The 15,086-nt window shown below is 49.3% G+C and overlaps 6 protein-coding genes across 6 annotated transcripts; 5 read left to right on the top strand and 1 right to left on the bottom strand.

Moving 5' to 3' along the window:
- Positions 1-468: 468 nt before the first annotated feature.
- BC939DRAFT_393670 (peptide chain release factor RF-1) lies at positions 469-1,741 on the top strand (the record flags this gene model as incomplete). The annotated part of the gene is made up of 3 exons (XM_051552100.1): positions 469-945; positions 1,035-1,493; positions 1,595-1,741. The coding sequence occupies 3 exons, from the start codon at positions 469-471 to the stop codon at positions 1,739-1,741; spliced, it is 1,083 nt and encodes a 360-aa protein (XP_051415544.1).
- Positions 1,742-1,909: 168 nt separating this feature from the next.
- On the bottom strand, positions 1,910-3,522 carry BC939DRAFT_474370 (3-hydroxyacyl-CoA dehydrogenase; the record flags this gene model as incomplete). The annotated part of the gene is made up of 6 exons (XM_051558412.1): positions 1,910-2,140; positions 2,229-2,710; positions 2,926-3,025; positions 3,165-3,206; positions 3,319-3,345; positions 3,466-3,522. 6 exons carry the CDS (start codon positions 3,520-3,522, stop codon positions 1,910-1,912), a joined length of 939 nt encoding a protein of 312 aa, XP_051415543.1.
- A 2,047-nt stretch (positions 3,523-5,569) lies between these two features.
- Positions 5,570-7,045, top strand: BC939DRAFT_474368 (uncharacterized protein; the record flags this gene model as incomplete). Its single annotated transcript, XM_051558411.1, has 4 exons — positions 5,570-5,613; positions 5,884-5,950; positions 6,173-6,333; positions 6,763-7,045. 4 exons carry the CDS (start codon positions 5,570-5,572, stop codon positions 7,043-7,045), a joined length of 555 nt encoding a protein of 184 aa, XP_051415542.1.
- A 3,481-nt stretch (positions 7,046-10,526) lies between these two features.
- BC939DRAFT_27476 (uncharacterized protein) lies at positions 10,527-11,780 on the top strand. The gene is made up of 2 exons (XM_051551159.1): positions 10,527-10,661; positions 10,828-11,780. Coding segments are annotated over exons 1-2 (882 nt in total). The 5' UTR covers positions 10,527-10,660; the 3' UTR covers positions 11,709-11,780.
- Positions 11,781-12,105: 325 nt separating this feature from the next.
- On the top strand, positions 12,106-12,986 carry BC939DRAFT_441992 (uncharacterized protein). The gene is made up of 2 exons (XM_051554321.1): positions 12,106-12,389; positions 12,965-12,986. The coding sequence occupies exons 1-2, from the start codon at positions 12,208-12,210 to the stop codon at positions 12,969-12,971; spliced, it is 189 nt and encodes a 62-aa protein (XP_051415540.1). The 5' UTR covers positions 12,106-12,207; the 3' UTR covers positions 12,972-12,986.
- BC939DRAFT_483301 (ribosomal protein L13e) lies at positions 12,968-14,203 on the top strand (the record flags this gene model as incomplete). The annotated part of the gene is made up of 3 exons (XM_051559171.1): positions 12,968-12,997; positions 13,258-13,467; positions 13,814-14,203. The coding sequence occupies 3 exons, from the start codon at positions 12,968-12,970 to the stop codon at positions 14,201-14,203; spliced, it is 630 nt and encodes a 209-aa protein (XP_051415539.1).
- Between the last annotated feature and the right edge of the window lie 883 nt (positions 14,204-15,086).

Genomic DNA, 15,086 nt, shown 5'->3' with positions numbered 1-15,086 from the left:
GAAGGGAATGGGCCGGCGCCCAGGCAGCGGGGGCTCCACCTCATTTCACCTCCCCGCTCCCCATTCGCCATGACATTCTGTCTACGCTCATCAGCCGAGGTTACTGCCCGACTGCCCAGACGCCTCGCCAGGGCTGTTGGTTATGCTTCAACAAGAGTACCTTCGCCCCAAATACGAGGCTTCTACTCGGCCTCTGTATACTCGCAGCCATGCTCATCAAGAGCCTCGATATCAGTCCGGACAGCCTCAGCAACTGCAAGGAATTTTGTCCGACCCGATGCTCTCGTACTCACGCAACAAAACTGGCTCAATGGACAAGGATCGGCCGCTGGACAGTCGATAAACCGCCACCTGCAGCAGCAGCAGTTGCACGCCTTCTCATCCTCCTCCGTGGGCCAGAACACGTCCTCGACCCCGGTCATCTTTCACACACCTATACTCAACAAGATGCGACTGAAACTCGATTCCATGAAGGAGCTTCATGAGAAACTCCTTAAGGAGATCAACGGCCAATCCACCGACGATATCGAATCCCTTTCTCCACAAAAATTCGCTGAAAAGACTAAGCAGCTCCATGACCTTTCCCTGATCACGGACCGATACTCAGAGGTTGAGTCCCTAATTAGGGACTTGCAATCATTACAACAAATGTTGGACGACCCTCTCACAATGCAGGACAAGGATCTGCTGGAGATGACAAAGGAAGAGATCAAGACGACAACCGAGAGTATTACTGAGAAGGAGAAGGAACTGCTGTTGTCGATGTTGCCAACGGATACTGCGGACGAGGCCAATGCAATTCTAGAGATTCGTGCAGGGACAGGAGGTGATGAGGCCGGATTATTTGCAGCGGATGTCCTAAGAATGTACGAGCGTTTTGCAGAGAGGCAGCGATGGAAGTGGGAAGAGATCGCAAAGACCCATGACGGCCTCGGAGCCATCAAGGTATGATCGGTTACTCAAGGAGCAGTACGCGTGGAACCTATCGATATGTTAATGCTTACCCACGCTTCCGATGCTCTTCTTCGAATTAGGATGCTACAATCGCCATCACTGGATCAAACGTGTTTGGTCAATTGAAGTTCGAGTCAGGAGTCCACAGAGTACAGCGTGTCCCCGCTACGGAAACACAGGGAAGAATCCACACCTCCACAGTAACAGTGGCGATCATGCCGCAACCCACAGAAGTTCAGGTCCAGATTCAAGACTCGGATGTGCGTGTGGATGTGTTCCGCGCCTCTGGGTCCGGCGGACAAAAGGTCAACACCACAGACTCTGCGATTCGGTTGACGCATATTCCAACGGGTATTGTCATTGCCATCCAGGATGAACGCTCGAACCAAAAGAACAGAGCCAAGGCTTTTACGATCCTGAGGGCCAAGCTGTATGAGCTGGAGAGAGGGAAGTTGGCGATGGAGAGACGGGACACAAGAAGGAAACAGGTTGGATCTGGCACTCGGTCTGAGAAGATCAGGACGTATAATTTTCCTCAGGTAATATGAAGCGCTCAGCGTGCTTGATTCCAGCGTCATCCCAAGCATTTGTCTCGAACTGCTGATATTAATTGCTGTAATTGTATTATTGTATCATGTAGAACCGCGTAACGGACCATAGGATCAACAAGACGCTGCACGAACTGGAAGGAATGCTGGATGGCGAGTCGCTACCAGAGTTCATTCAGGCACTTAAGATTGAAGAGCAAACGGACTTGCTGATGGCCATGAATGAAGAAGAGTCCTGAACCCGCAAGCCTTATTACGCATAGACATTGATATTAGATAAAGTTCCTCGCCATCATCGACACATGGCCATGGTATAACGGTACAAATTGCATGCACCTATCTATGCTATGTATTATTTATTGCGTACATTCTTTTTACTCAAAGCCCGGCAGAAACAAAATCATCTTTTAGTAGGTGTAGAATCCGCGACCAGACTTCTTCCCGACCCAGCCAGCATCGACCATCTTGTTCAACAGAACACTGGGGCGGTACTTGGTATCGCCGAGCTGCTCGTGAAGGACCTTCATGATGGCCAGGCAAGTATCCAAACCAATAAAGTCGGCCAATGTCAAAGGACCCATGGGCATGTTGGTGCCCAACTTCATGGTGGTGTCGATATCCTCCTTAGAAGCGATGCCCTGATATTGATAAAACACGCCATGTTAGCATTCTCTGTCTCCTCGGAATGGTATACGATAATAAAGAGAGAGCAACGCAGTTACTTACGGTCTCGTAGGCGATGATGGCCTCGTTGATGTAGGGCATCAACAAGCGGTTAGCAACGAATCCAGGGACATCTTGACTGACAGTGCAGGTCTTGCCCATGGCGACCGCAAGATCCTTGGTGGTCTTGAGGACTGCATCCGAGGTAGCGAGACCCGGAATGATCTCGACCAACTTCATGACGGGGACGGGGTTCATGAAGTGCATACCGATCACCTGCTCCTCACGTCCCTTGGCCGCAGCAGCAATCTTGGTGATGCTGATGCTCGAGGTGTTGGTCGAGAGGATGGCATGCTTGGGTGTGGCCTGGGCCAGGTCGCTGAACAGCTTGGCCTTCAGCGCAGGGTTCTCGGAGACGGCCTCGATCACAAAGTCGACATCGGAGAAATCAGCCATGCTCTGAGTAGTCTTGACCCTAGAGCGGGTCTCCTCCGCCTGCTCCTCAGTCAAACGACCCTTGGCAATATCCTTCTTGAGCAGCGAATCTATTGTCAAAGCAAGACAGAGGAGATGTAAGGTTAGACGGGTACATACTGACCGTTGAAAGGGCATTCAGATAATTAATTTCATTCTTTCTCCCCCCTCTCCCTCCCCCAAAATTTCCCACGCTCCGGAACGGTGCTAGTTTAATGTGCCTGGCACAAGGAATAATTAGGGTCGTAAACGGCCCACGGGTTATTTTTGAGGAGCACTGACATACCCATGAACTTGAGACCCTTGTTGAGTTGACTCTCATTCAAGTCCAGCAACAAAACTGGCAACTTGGAGACATTGGCAGTGACCAAGGCAATTCCCAAACCCTATGGTATATCGTGGGAGAAAAAAAAAAAAAAAAAAAAAACAAAAACAAGAAAAAGTGAAGCCCTCTCGTTGCGTCAACATTCTGTGCACTTCATAATTCCAATTGACAGGAACAAAAATCAAGGTCGTAGTCCCTACCATCTGTCCAGCACCGAGGACACCAACACGCTTGATGCCGTGCTATAAAAATGATCAGGAAATAATACCATGTGTTGTTTGGTCAGACCTGGCTCCACTCAGTGATTCCATTCCGATTCTTTAAACGTCGCTCTGGACTCTGGAAGATGCGTACCATGTTGGCGCTTGAGGAGCGGAAGGACTAGAGATGAACCAAGTGTGCATTAGAACAAGCTCATTCGAGTCCAGATCAGCTCAGATCAGCGAACTGGACAAGAAGTGAATAAAGGCAATGAGACTGTGGTAAGAGTAGCTGCGTTACCTTGACGCTCCAGTGGGAGGCACGGGTGGTAGCAGCACGAGCAAGAGCAAAGACCATGGTGGGCAGCTGATTAGATGATGAGCGAGGGGAGTCGGAGTGAGATGGAGTGGAGTGGAGTGAAGGTTGCGATCAGGAACGGATTCAGGTTCCATTGGGTCTCCTATTTGAATATTTTGGCCAGCTTTATTATTTTTAGAAGGTGTACTTAACCCATTTGATTTGATTCTTTTTAGTTCTAAGATTAGTGGCGCTGAACGCCTTTTGAGCAGATCGTTACGAGCTGCTGCAGACTGGCCAATGCAGTTGGTGTGTGAAAACAAAAGGAGAGGCAGGCTTATGGGAATAAGTTTAAGGTATTGGGTAAATGTGGATCCCCGGTCATCCGGTAACCGGAGGGTATTTTTTTTTTTTCTTTCGTTCGCATGTTCTCTTTGCGTGTCCGGCATCGCCGGCATCGGACGAAAAACGCTCGTCGGCTCCATGAAAAGGGTATATGATATAGCTGGGACCCCTGTGTCTGGCTTGCTACTTCGCTCTCGGTCTCTCTAGTCGTCGTCGCCGCCAAATGGATCGTCGTCGCTCTCCAGCGCAGAAGCATTCACCTAGAGGCACATCAGCACAGCACCAAGGCACAATCATTAGTCGAAAACGCTCATCCCCTTCGCTTTGCAGATTGAGATAATACGCGTGCTCTGCTTACCCACGCTGTCAAGTCATCAATGCTCTTTTTGGCCGCCAGTAGATGTTCCTTGGTTGGCTGCTTGACTCCGTTGGTGGCTGCCCCGTCGGTATCTGTTAGCTGCAGTCCCGCCAGCTGGTTCAGCATCGTCAATGATTTCCGGTACTTGAGTGCCCGTCGCTCCATATTGGCAATCTCCGCAGTCTCGGGATCCTTTCTAGGCGAGGTCTCGTCTTCGTCTTCATCGTCGCTACTAAAATCGTCATCGCTAAAACCATCGTCGCAGTGGCGCGTATCGTTCAGGTCCTCGCGGAACGAGATGCGGTTCTTGGCGGCCATGCTGCCGAGGTCCGATGCAGTGTTTCCGGATACAAGTGCCATATTGAGGTTTCAACGCGAGTGTGTATCAGCTGAGACAAATAAGAAAGTTGTTAGTCGATCTACCCCTGGCATATATCCTCCCTCCTTTACAGGAGACATAAAAGTAAAAAAATAGACAAAGCATGGCGTACCTCTGGGTTTGGTTATTTTCTGTTACTACTGGTAGCGGAAGGAAGACGGGTTGAGAGGGTGATTGAAGTGTTTGTAGGGACTCGTTGCAAATAAAATAGTGTTGTGCTTTGAGGTGTTGACCAGATTCAAGCAGACACGCACGTCAAAGGTCGTGAAAGGGGGCGTGATGGCAGGTGTGAGGCCGGGAGCTGTGAAGGTAAGGGGACGTGGTCACAGAGAAGGACAAATGCGTTTCTGCGAGGTTGGAAAGAGATGGAAAAGCGAGGGCTTGGCTTCGTCGTAAAAGGGCTTTTTAGTCACAGTTGGGAATACAGCAGTGTGGCAGTATTTACTGTGGATGATGGACGATGGATGCGCGAAGGAGGGGATGATGAGGAGGGGACGATGAGGAGGGGAGGAAGGAGCAGAAGGGGAAGGGGGAGGAGAAGAAAGAAGAGGGACGGAAGGGCCAGGGAGGGGACGTATTTATGGTAGAGGGTGGTCGTGGGTGCTCTTCGCGGACACGGGCATACAGACGCACACCGTGTTTTTTTGTGCGTCCCATTGGTGTTTCCCGTTCCTTTGCCCCCAAGTAGCTATGTAAACATCGGCCTATGGATCTACTCTGTTTGTACATGTAGGCTGGGCATAGGGAGAAGCATGCAGCATGGGTGGTGGAAGGTCTCCGTGCTGTAGCATGAACAATACGTATACAAAGAATAAAAGAAAATGGCGCGCAAAGTAAAAACAGAAAAGAAAAGGGGTGATGACCCCGTCTTGTGATACGATACAACAACAAAAAGGCCTTTGGTACAGTCCTCCAGGGGAAAAAAAAAGAGGCAGAGAGCAGCGGTAGCCTCGAAGAGGGCACGCGCGCTCACACCCGCGCTCTTCTGTCTCCTAGTCATACAGCGTAAAGAAAGGCGGGCTTACATGGTCGGGTGGGGGGAAGGGGTGCTGGACCATGAGGGCCTGAGGTGAGTGCATAATTTCTGCCCGGACGACAATCATGGGTGCGAATACGGGCGGCGTGGTCTTTAGTGACATGGCAAGCAAAGGTTATACCCGTTGTCGTTTGTCACCACGTATTTGGATGAACGCCTTGAAATAGCAAATCAGAACGCGTCAAACCCTGAGTGTCCAACCATGCACTCTCAGTGGTTACATACACAGCAATCAGATTGTTAGTTGCAGTACTCAATTTGTATAATATAAAGTGTAGTGCACAGGAATTACTGAGGATCTAGTGCGAACCACCAGATCGATCCTTCTCCACCTCCTTTTGACAAAGGGATAGGTGGCAGACATGCGGAGGTAATTTTTTTATGGTCGGTCCAGCTGGTAGTCTATGACCTATGCAAAAGGTCAGCAGCATGGCATGTGGAAGGTTTCCCGCCAGCCTTGAAATACCTGAGCAAGCCATGGACGGGGATAAATACAATGCAAGAAGCCGCTCCTTTGATGCTCTTGTGTTCCTCCTGTGTATTCGTGTACGCCCATACAACATAGCAGGTCCTTGCTTTTTTTTTCTCCTAGATGCATGCTTACACAACTTGTTTGAGGAACGTGTGTGCCTGGATCACCCAATTTAAGCCTCCAAACATCTGTCGCACCAACTCTGTCATCGTCGGTTATGTCTTCCACCTGGCCCATGGGAAGGTCACAGGTGCCAATGAACATCCAAATGATCCTCAGGAGTAAGACGCAGTGTACTATAGTGCACAGCGGGAGGTCTCGAGGAAGTCAGACGAATAGGTGCTGCTTGCATGTTGCTGGACTCGTGGGTTGATGGGAAAGAGAGCTGGATGACCTCTAGCCTTACGGTCCATGATTCATATGGCTCATGGAAAAGCACGGTAGGCCACACGTGATATGTTCTATCTAGAGGATCAGGAGTTGTGAATGCTTCCAGGTGTGCATGAGGAAGAGGAGGCGCATCAAGCCAACTGTAGGCACCGTAGGCCTGCTCGACTTGGAGAACTACCCGACATTACTGAAGATTGATGTCCTCATCCACACGTGCTGCCTAAACTACTCATCTCGGGAAACACTACTCAAGCATGCAATAAGATACTTCTCATGGAAACATGCATAGCAGGGGCACTATCCTGCAATTTCTTCGCTAGCATGCTGCACTTGTACAGACTCCAGGAGTACGCTCTATTGGTCACCGATATGTATACTTCTGGTAATCAAAGTACCACGTTGACACTGCTGCAGCATTACTCCAGCCTAAGAATAACGGCACAGAGCTCGTTTCCCTGCAACGTCTGCGTGTTTAGAAGACAGTTGATTGTCTGGGGCGCTGCAATAATAGAGTTTTGGGGTACGAGGTTCGAAGTTATGCAGGTTCAGACGTGCGCCTGTGCAACGTTTAAAGTGAACAGACATGCCATGAGGTCAACTTGAACACCTGTCAAAAATATAAAAAAAAAGTGGTGAGAGTGGGAATCACTGCTCCTCCTTCCGGACTTTACCCTCAAAGAGTAAGGCCCACGAGCAAAGATGGGCTTCTTGTTTCGACTTAATTGTCGGAGAGGTTGAAAAACATAACAAAAACAAGAGGAAGAGGAGGAGGAAGATACTCCTGGCCGAAGCTTATCTTCGTAGCGCTGTACTACAACAGCCCTTAGCCATCATTGCCCGTGTGCTCACATGGAAAGAAGGGCAACAGTGCGCTCTCTCGTCTGCCAGATAATCAACCGGGGCACGTTGTTTTGTCTGTTTATTTGTTTGTTTTGTGCCCTGTCCCTGAACTTCCGTGCTTGCACATGCGGGGCGCTAATGAATTTGAAATCGTTGAATAGCGCGTCGTATATTGCTGGCTTGTGACAATCGATCCAGGGTCATCCGCCGGCAATTAGTCTATTAGCGCGACAACCACATTGTTGCAATTGACTGCTGCCTCTTTGGTTCACCTTCGCCGCGGTCCCTGCCTTGATTGCATTCATGAGTAAACAGCGCCGTAATTTATCATGGCCGACGGAGAGAACTAAATTCGCTAGATCATAATGAATTCGTATCTGTGGAAATTACACCACGCGCTGATGCTGGTGTTGTTGATGCTGATCGAGGTGTGGAAGTGCACGAGACAAGAGACGGTGGTGCTTTTTTGGCCCGCCACTCCGAAAGGTGCTCTACATATGGAATGCAAACAACAGATTTTATTGCATTCCGGACCTGAGGGTGAAAGAGACACCATCGAGCATTGTCCGCGATCGGTCAATGCTATTATATAGTCTAGATGTTTGTTTCTTTGTGCAAGAGAACACAAACTTTACGTGGTCGGCCAAGGGGTCCTTTATGACAGATCTGTACTCACCATTTCAGCCACAATTTCACGCGCATATGCTCCGTCCATTGTTGCAATGTATGCTAGATGTTTTGTTGCATTATACGCGCTTGGAAATGATGTATACGAAGGAATGTCATCCGACTACAGATAAACGGACAGAGGGACAGAGTTGCATGTCGCCCCAATGCATTGGACAGCGTTATCGTCGCTGGAAGAGGATGCATGTGCATTTGAATATCTGAGTGTCTGTGCCTGTCTGTGTATATGCGTAGGGTGGTCTCGCTGTGGGACGCGTTTGAACGCATTTTTATTGTTTCTTTCAGAGTAACGTTCCCCAAAACCAAGAAAACGGGATTCTTCATGCATGCACGATTGCCTTGTGAAAAGCAGCACTTTGACCATGCCATGTGCCAGCTTGGCCCAGGCGCCCACGCACGCCTTGCTAGCCATGCGTCTCTGCATCAACCAACGACATTTGTATCTTTTGCTGTATCTTCTTCCCATCCCGATGTAATCGATGGTCGTGGTGGGAGGACATGCGCTTATTGTGCATGGGTGTTGCATCCACTTGCTCCACGGCATCATTGCACACAGTGAATAGGTCGTTCTCCTAGACTATTTAAATAGCGCGCATGTCCCCTTCACCCCACGCCATTTTTCGCAACCTTTTCTCTTCTTTCTCATCCACCATATCATATTCTACGCATCCTACTTTATATCCCTTTCGTCCTTTCTAATATCCTCTCTAGTATCCTTTCCTGCTATCCATAGCGTTGGTAAGTCTTCTTGACATTGCTGCCTTCTTCATACCACGATGTAAAGACAGGACGACGCGAGGACATGTCTTCTATTCAAACCACAGTTTCTACGATTCATGCGTGGGATAGTCCACCACGGTATGGGTCGTACAACCCAACGTTTTTCTTGTTTATCATTCTGCTGCTTTTCTACCGTTGTTGGTGCATACACCCAGTTGCTTTTTGGCGTGTACGATGAATGCCATACGATACGGATACATGAATGAGAATCTATCTCCCACCTCACCCATCATTTCCCTCGTGCTGCTATCCTTCCTTTATTTTATTTTTCCTGCTTGTAGCAGAAGAAGCGTCGTGCTAAGACTGAGCTAGCCTCTCACCATCCACATGTTCGTTCCCTCTGTACTGCCTATCGCTCCCATTCCCTCATTCACAAATGTGCTTCCTCACAACATCAAATAAGCCAGTGGTCCCTCGGGTGGCAGTCTTCTATCTCATCCCTTCCGACTTTTCCTGGGAGCCCAGACAGAAGAGGAGAGGATGGCACACAGACCAGCCCACTTGTTGGTCAAAGACACTCGCAATATTCACGCAGCAACAAATGTAATATCCAAACTATTCAGCCTTGATGCCATATCTGGGCCATCTAGTTTAGTCTATCCGCGCGGGTAGCAAGGCAGAGCAGGGCATCGTATCAATCCAACCGCCTTTTCCTCTTTTCATGCAATTCCGTCCTCTCATTTTTTCCTTTTTTCCTTTTTTCCTTTTTCCTCCCCCCCCTCCCCCCAGCTTTCCTATCCTCTGCCTTCCCCTCTTTTTAAGCTTGTTCGCACATTCGCGCATCCATACTCACACACTATCCTTGTTATCCTTGTCCCGTCATTTTCGCCTACTTCCTTTGCACCGCACTCGCTCTGTTTCTCACTTATTTCGATTTGATTTGACGCCCCAACTAACCCACCAACCAAACGCCTCGCACCTTCTCTGTTCTATACTCCAATACAGCAGTAACGTTTTTTGCTCATTCATACATAACCGCATTTCCATGACCTACCCGCAACACCATCGTTCTGAACACCACTCGGCTCCTGAAAAGGTCCGCCAGGAAACTACCACCACAACTATCTCTACCACCACAACCACTGCCTCCTCAACCATACCTCTCGCCTCCGACCCTGAGACGACCATGTACAACTCTCAGAAGGCAATGCATTACGGCCGCTCCAACAGCAGCAGCGCCAAGCACGGGAACAGCACCGGCAACCATCTAGAGCTCGAGAACAGTCGCCCAACCAGCGGTGGCCGCTCCTCGTCTCTCTCCTCCGTCTCTTCTGAAAATGGTCAGACATCGAGCCATAAGAACACTCAGAATGGCGCTGCCAACAGCAACAACAGCAAGACTGGCAAGAATGGAACCGGAGCGGGCGGCTATGCCAGTCACTCTAACAATGGCTCGAGCGCGTCGTTGGCCCCGGGTCGAGCTGCTTCAGCTTCATCAGACAGGTTGCGGTCAGGAGCACACGACTCCACGGACTACTCAAGTGGTGCCCACAGCTGGCCCATTTTGTTTGCAGTGATCCCACCATTGGGGGCGCTTGTCTTTGGCAAGTCGGACATCTTTAGCGACATCCTCACGCTTCTGTTGATCGCCTTTTTCCTCTACAATATCATCAAAGGTAAGATTGGTTCTTCATTCTCATGATTGGATTTTTTTGTTTTGTTTTTTGTTTTTGTTTGTTATCATGGGGCATCAACCTTTGGATAGTGGGCGTTTGGGCCGCCATCAGCAGCATTTCTTTTTCTGTTTTTAATCTACTTGGCTCAACTCTTTCTTGCACTACCCATGGCCGATATATGAAAGGAGAGAAAGCATTGACATTATGCTGCTAGAGGGAAAAAAAGAAAAAAAAAGGAGGGGCAGAGGGCGTGGTGTTTATACATGATCTTTTATGCTCCCTGTATGCATATCCTAGTAATGTATCGCTCGTTGGGTTTGTTTGTTTGTATTTCGCCACTTAATGGCGGCCCCGCTTTGTTTCCCGCGTGCAGTTTGCATGTGCGCGTTCTATCATGCGAAGTGGTAATTATGCAAAGAACAATTTGCTCATCCGTTTTTTTCTTCTCTTTGTCATTTAAAGTGCCCTGGGATCTGTATTATGCCGCCCGGACACGCAGAATCCTGTTGACGTCTGTCAGTGCCAATGCGCCTGTGGATCCTGTTCTCGAGCTGAGACGCCAAACTGCCGCCGCAAGTCTTCGGCGCCAGGAATTCTTTACGCTTTTGCTGGTCCTTGCCTCTCCCTTCATCGGAGGATACACGCTGCAGTACCTGAAGACCTTCTTCTCGTCTTATGAAGACTATCTCTCGGCCCTCAACATCGAGCTCTTTATCATTGCTTCAGGCATCCGACCCCTGACCCATCTTATCAGCCTGTTGAAGGCGCGCGCACTGCACCTGCAGGAGCAAGTCCATTATCCTGATGCTGAGGTTGAGCTACTCAGGCGAAAAGTCGCGTCGATCGAGGCTGAGATGAGCCAGCTTCGCCGTGCATTCGCAACCAAGAGAGATGTGCTTCAGGTGCAGGACAGTGTCGAGCCTACGCTCCATCAACTCACCAAGCAGATCAAGCGTCACGACAAGAAGGAGACCCTGTTGAGATCATACACAGAGGAGCGTTTTGCCACCATCGACGAAAAACTGCGCGAGTATGACACCGTCCTGGCATACCGCATTACGGAGGAGCAGCATCGATCCAGTCTCCTGTTCTTGCCCATCAACATCCTGGTGGCTATGCTGGGCTACTGCACATTCTTCCTTCCCAACCGACTGACCGGCATTACTGGATCCAAACCACAGCCGATGCTCAAGAGCCCTCCTGTGCCGGCTGCCATCGGTGACGGTGTCACGAACGAGGCCCATGGCCTCCACCAGTACCACTCCAAGCCAGCCCAATTGAGTGGTCGTCAACCCTCCCACAACCCCATCACATCGACCAGAGAAACCGCACGCTTGTACTAAGCACCCTTTTTTATATATCCTCTGAATACGGATTGCCCTTACTTTTCCTCACTTGGAAACGGATGACCTTTTTTTTTTTTTTCTTTTCTTCGAGACCTATACTTTTAACGTTATGAAAAATGATACCACCACCACTACCACTACTATTCCACTACTATTCTTTCAGTCGCGGATTCTTCGTACATATTTAATGCCTCCAACAATGTAAAAATTACAAAAAAAAGAAAACAGTTGACAATATAAAGCACATATGTCAAGCGGTAAACTCAGTGGTACGTTTGGGAACAGATACTACACTTGATCTTAGCCAAAAAGCTAGAGCGGGTAGTGGTACGTTTGGGAATGAATGCATATTGCAATAGTACTTTGCGAGATATCGCATGCCAAAGCACAAAGTTAAGGGGTTTCAGTCTCGCATGGCGCCGAAAAAGCGTTGAAGTAGGCGGGGACTGCAAAATGTGGAAAATCCCTTTCAGCTTTATTATACTCGGTAGCGTCAATGTGCAGTGGGAGACGAGAGAGTATTCGGATCCATCGCCATACATCATCAAATGCATCCATCAATCTATCGGGGCTCAGGATGCACATACCAGCGCCCGTCATGATCGAATGTGCTATCCTTTCAGTTTCTGGAAAAAATATGGATCGACACGCACACGCATCCACCCTTCGTCATCTAGGGTAACCAGACATGCAACGAAACTTTCATGGTGAAGCAAGTCTGGATGCAGCGGCTGAATCGTACGTCGCACGAGGACTCACTACCATTTTGTTTCGGCTTCAGGATGAGGGAGCAGTTCGGCATCAGTGGAGCTTTTACAGTTTCGGCTACAGTGCGGATCAGTTCACTGAGAACAGCCCTCCACCAACCAACCTGATCGCCACCAACTTTACATACAGCCGCATGCAAAGGCGCTAAAGGATTCGAACTTTTTTTTTTTTGGAGGAGACAGTGAAGTCTTGAACAGCAGGATCGAACCCAACATCTGGAGCGAAGGGGCGCCATGCATCAAAAGCAGGAGTCTGGAGCATCAGAGGCGTACAGAAATCAGATCCGATCCGATCGCTTTGACCTAAACTGACCACGGTTCTTTTCCTACTCTTCTTTTTTCCCACTATTTCCTCCCCACAATTATAACGGACTTTACAACACTGCTTTCAATCTGGACGCTCGACTTTCGACTTGCAACGTTGGCCGTTTGGTTTACGCTGATACGGACATCTATTGACTGGACATTTTCAACGGATGACAACAGACCATGAAGCACAACAACCAATTGCCCGGAAACGTATGTATCAGCATCTGAGATGGTGGGAGAGGAGGACATTGATTGTGACAAGCAGGAGCAAGGAAGAGCACATGTTTTTTTTTTCCCCTTCAATACAAGCATTGGTCGTTGACCAACCTGCGTTGTGGATAAAGTGACATGGTACTGCTTCCTTGCTCTCTTGTAGCAAATCGACTGTAGGCTCATCGTTTTGAATAACAGGGTGGAGGGCAACGAACATTGTCTTTAGAGACTTACCAGGTATTCTTTTTTGTCTACAGCACTTCCGCAAGGACTGGCAGTCCCGCGTCAAGACCTGGTTGGACCAGGCTGGTCGCAAGAAGTCCAGACGCATTGCGCGTGTCCAGAAGGCTGCACGCATTGCTCCTCGCCCCGTTGATGGCTTGATCCGCCCTGCTGTTCGCTGCCCCACCATCAAGTACAACACCAAGCTCCGTGCTGGTCGTGGCTTCACCCTTGAGGAGCTCAAGGTACGGATTGTCTCCAAGGCAGATCATTTTGGCAAAGCAAAAAAAAAAAAGAAGCATTTGGAGAGAACTTTGGTCGTGGAGTAGATGACAAGGATCTTGGTTGCAGGATGAATGCCGATGGTCCTTTGACAGGAAAGAATATGTATATACAGGATCGTATCCACACTAGCACCACGCTGTGACATACACTGGGAATCTACGATGAATCGAGCCTCTTGACACATACAGCAAACGATTGGCGCCGACCTATAGCGTCTGATAAGAAGATGGACGACAGCAGAATTAAGAGGACAGAGTATCTAACGGTTCTGGATACATGGCCCATTTTTATTTTAATGTATTGTAGGCTGCCGGTATCCGCCGCAAGGAGGCCCTCTCGATCGGTGTCTCTGTTGACCCCCGCCGCCGCAACAAGTCGGAGGAGTCTCTCCAGTTGAACGTTCAGCGCCTGAAGGCCTACAAGGCCAAGTTGATCGTCTTCCCCCGCAAGGCCGGCAAGGTCAAGAAGGGCGATGCTGAGGTCACTGAGTTGGGTGACGCGATCCAGCTGTCTGGTTCTCTGTTCCCTGTTACCCAGGTCTGGGGCAAGGATAAGGCTCGCAAGATCACTGAGCAGGAGAAGAGCCAGTCTGCCTATGAGCAGCACCGCAAGGCCCGCTCGGTCGCTCGTCTTCACGGTATCCGTGAGGCCCGTCGCAAGGCCAAGGAGGAGGAGGAGGCTAACAAGAAGAAGTAAAAAAAAAACACGGGATATTTTTACAACCATTATTAAAGCATCTTCAAATGTTGCCAGTGCTTCTCTGGTCGTCAGAAACAAGATGAACTAGCTGCTTTTTTGTAATGTTCGGGAGTATACCTGGAGGAGTGCAGATTTATGGTTGATGGAGATGGCTAGGATGGAGGACATGGGCGCGGCCACCTATATACACTCTGGATACTACACTTTCAACACCACGCATTGGACATTACACACACTGAGCACGCATGGGCCGGATATGTGTTTTCTACAGGAGGAGACAGAAGTTGTTGGATGACATATGGCAATCAAGAACATTGAGGAATGGACTGGACGGAAAGGTTTATTCGGCGAACAGCTTGCTATTTCCGTCCAAAGGCCGGCTCTAATTGCTGAAAAAGGGCTGTTTGCGGATGGACTGAAGAAAGAAAGAAAGAAGAAAGAAGAAAGAAGAGGGAAAAGCACGCGTCGAGAGAGGGGTCGTGCTCTCAGGCTGTCATATGTTCTGTCGCGGACACGGACACGGACACGGACACGGACACGGATGTCTGTTTTCTGACTGTGGACTATGTATGTAATATGTGCATGGCATATGATAGACGTAGAGGGGTCAGCAGTGGAGGAGATGGAGTGGGGTGGAGCTGCAGATTCCATTCCATCCGCCCCTCCCCCTCCCTCCTCCTCCCCCTCTTCCTCCTCTCTCACTCTCACTCATTCTCTCTCTCTCATCCACTCTTATTCCCTTTTGTTTGATTCCCAGCCCACCAGCCCACCCTCCATCCATTTATTCTTTCTTTTTTCTTTCTTTCATTCCTTTTCCGTTCCAGCCCGCGTCTTCATTTTTGCTGTACATCGTCCTTGTCTCTCTATCTGCAAGCACCCT

Source organism: Gamsiella multidivaricata (assembly GCF_025024155.1).
Source record: "Gamsiella multidivaricata strain RSA 2152 chromosome Unknown BC939scaffold_11, whole genome shotgun sequence".
NCBI classification, from domain to species: domain Eukaryota; kingdom Fungi; phylum Mortierellomycota; class Mortierellomycetes; order Mortierellales; family Mortierellaceae; genus Gamsiella; species Gamsiella multidivaricata.
Note: the sequence above shows the minus strand (reverse complement) of the source record. Positions and strands in the feature narration are given on the sequence as shown.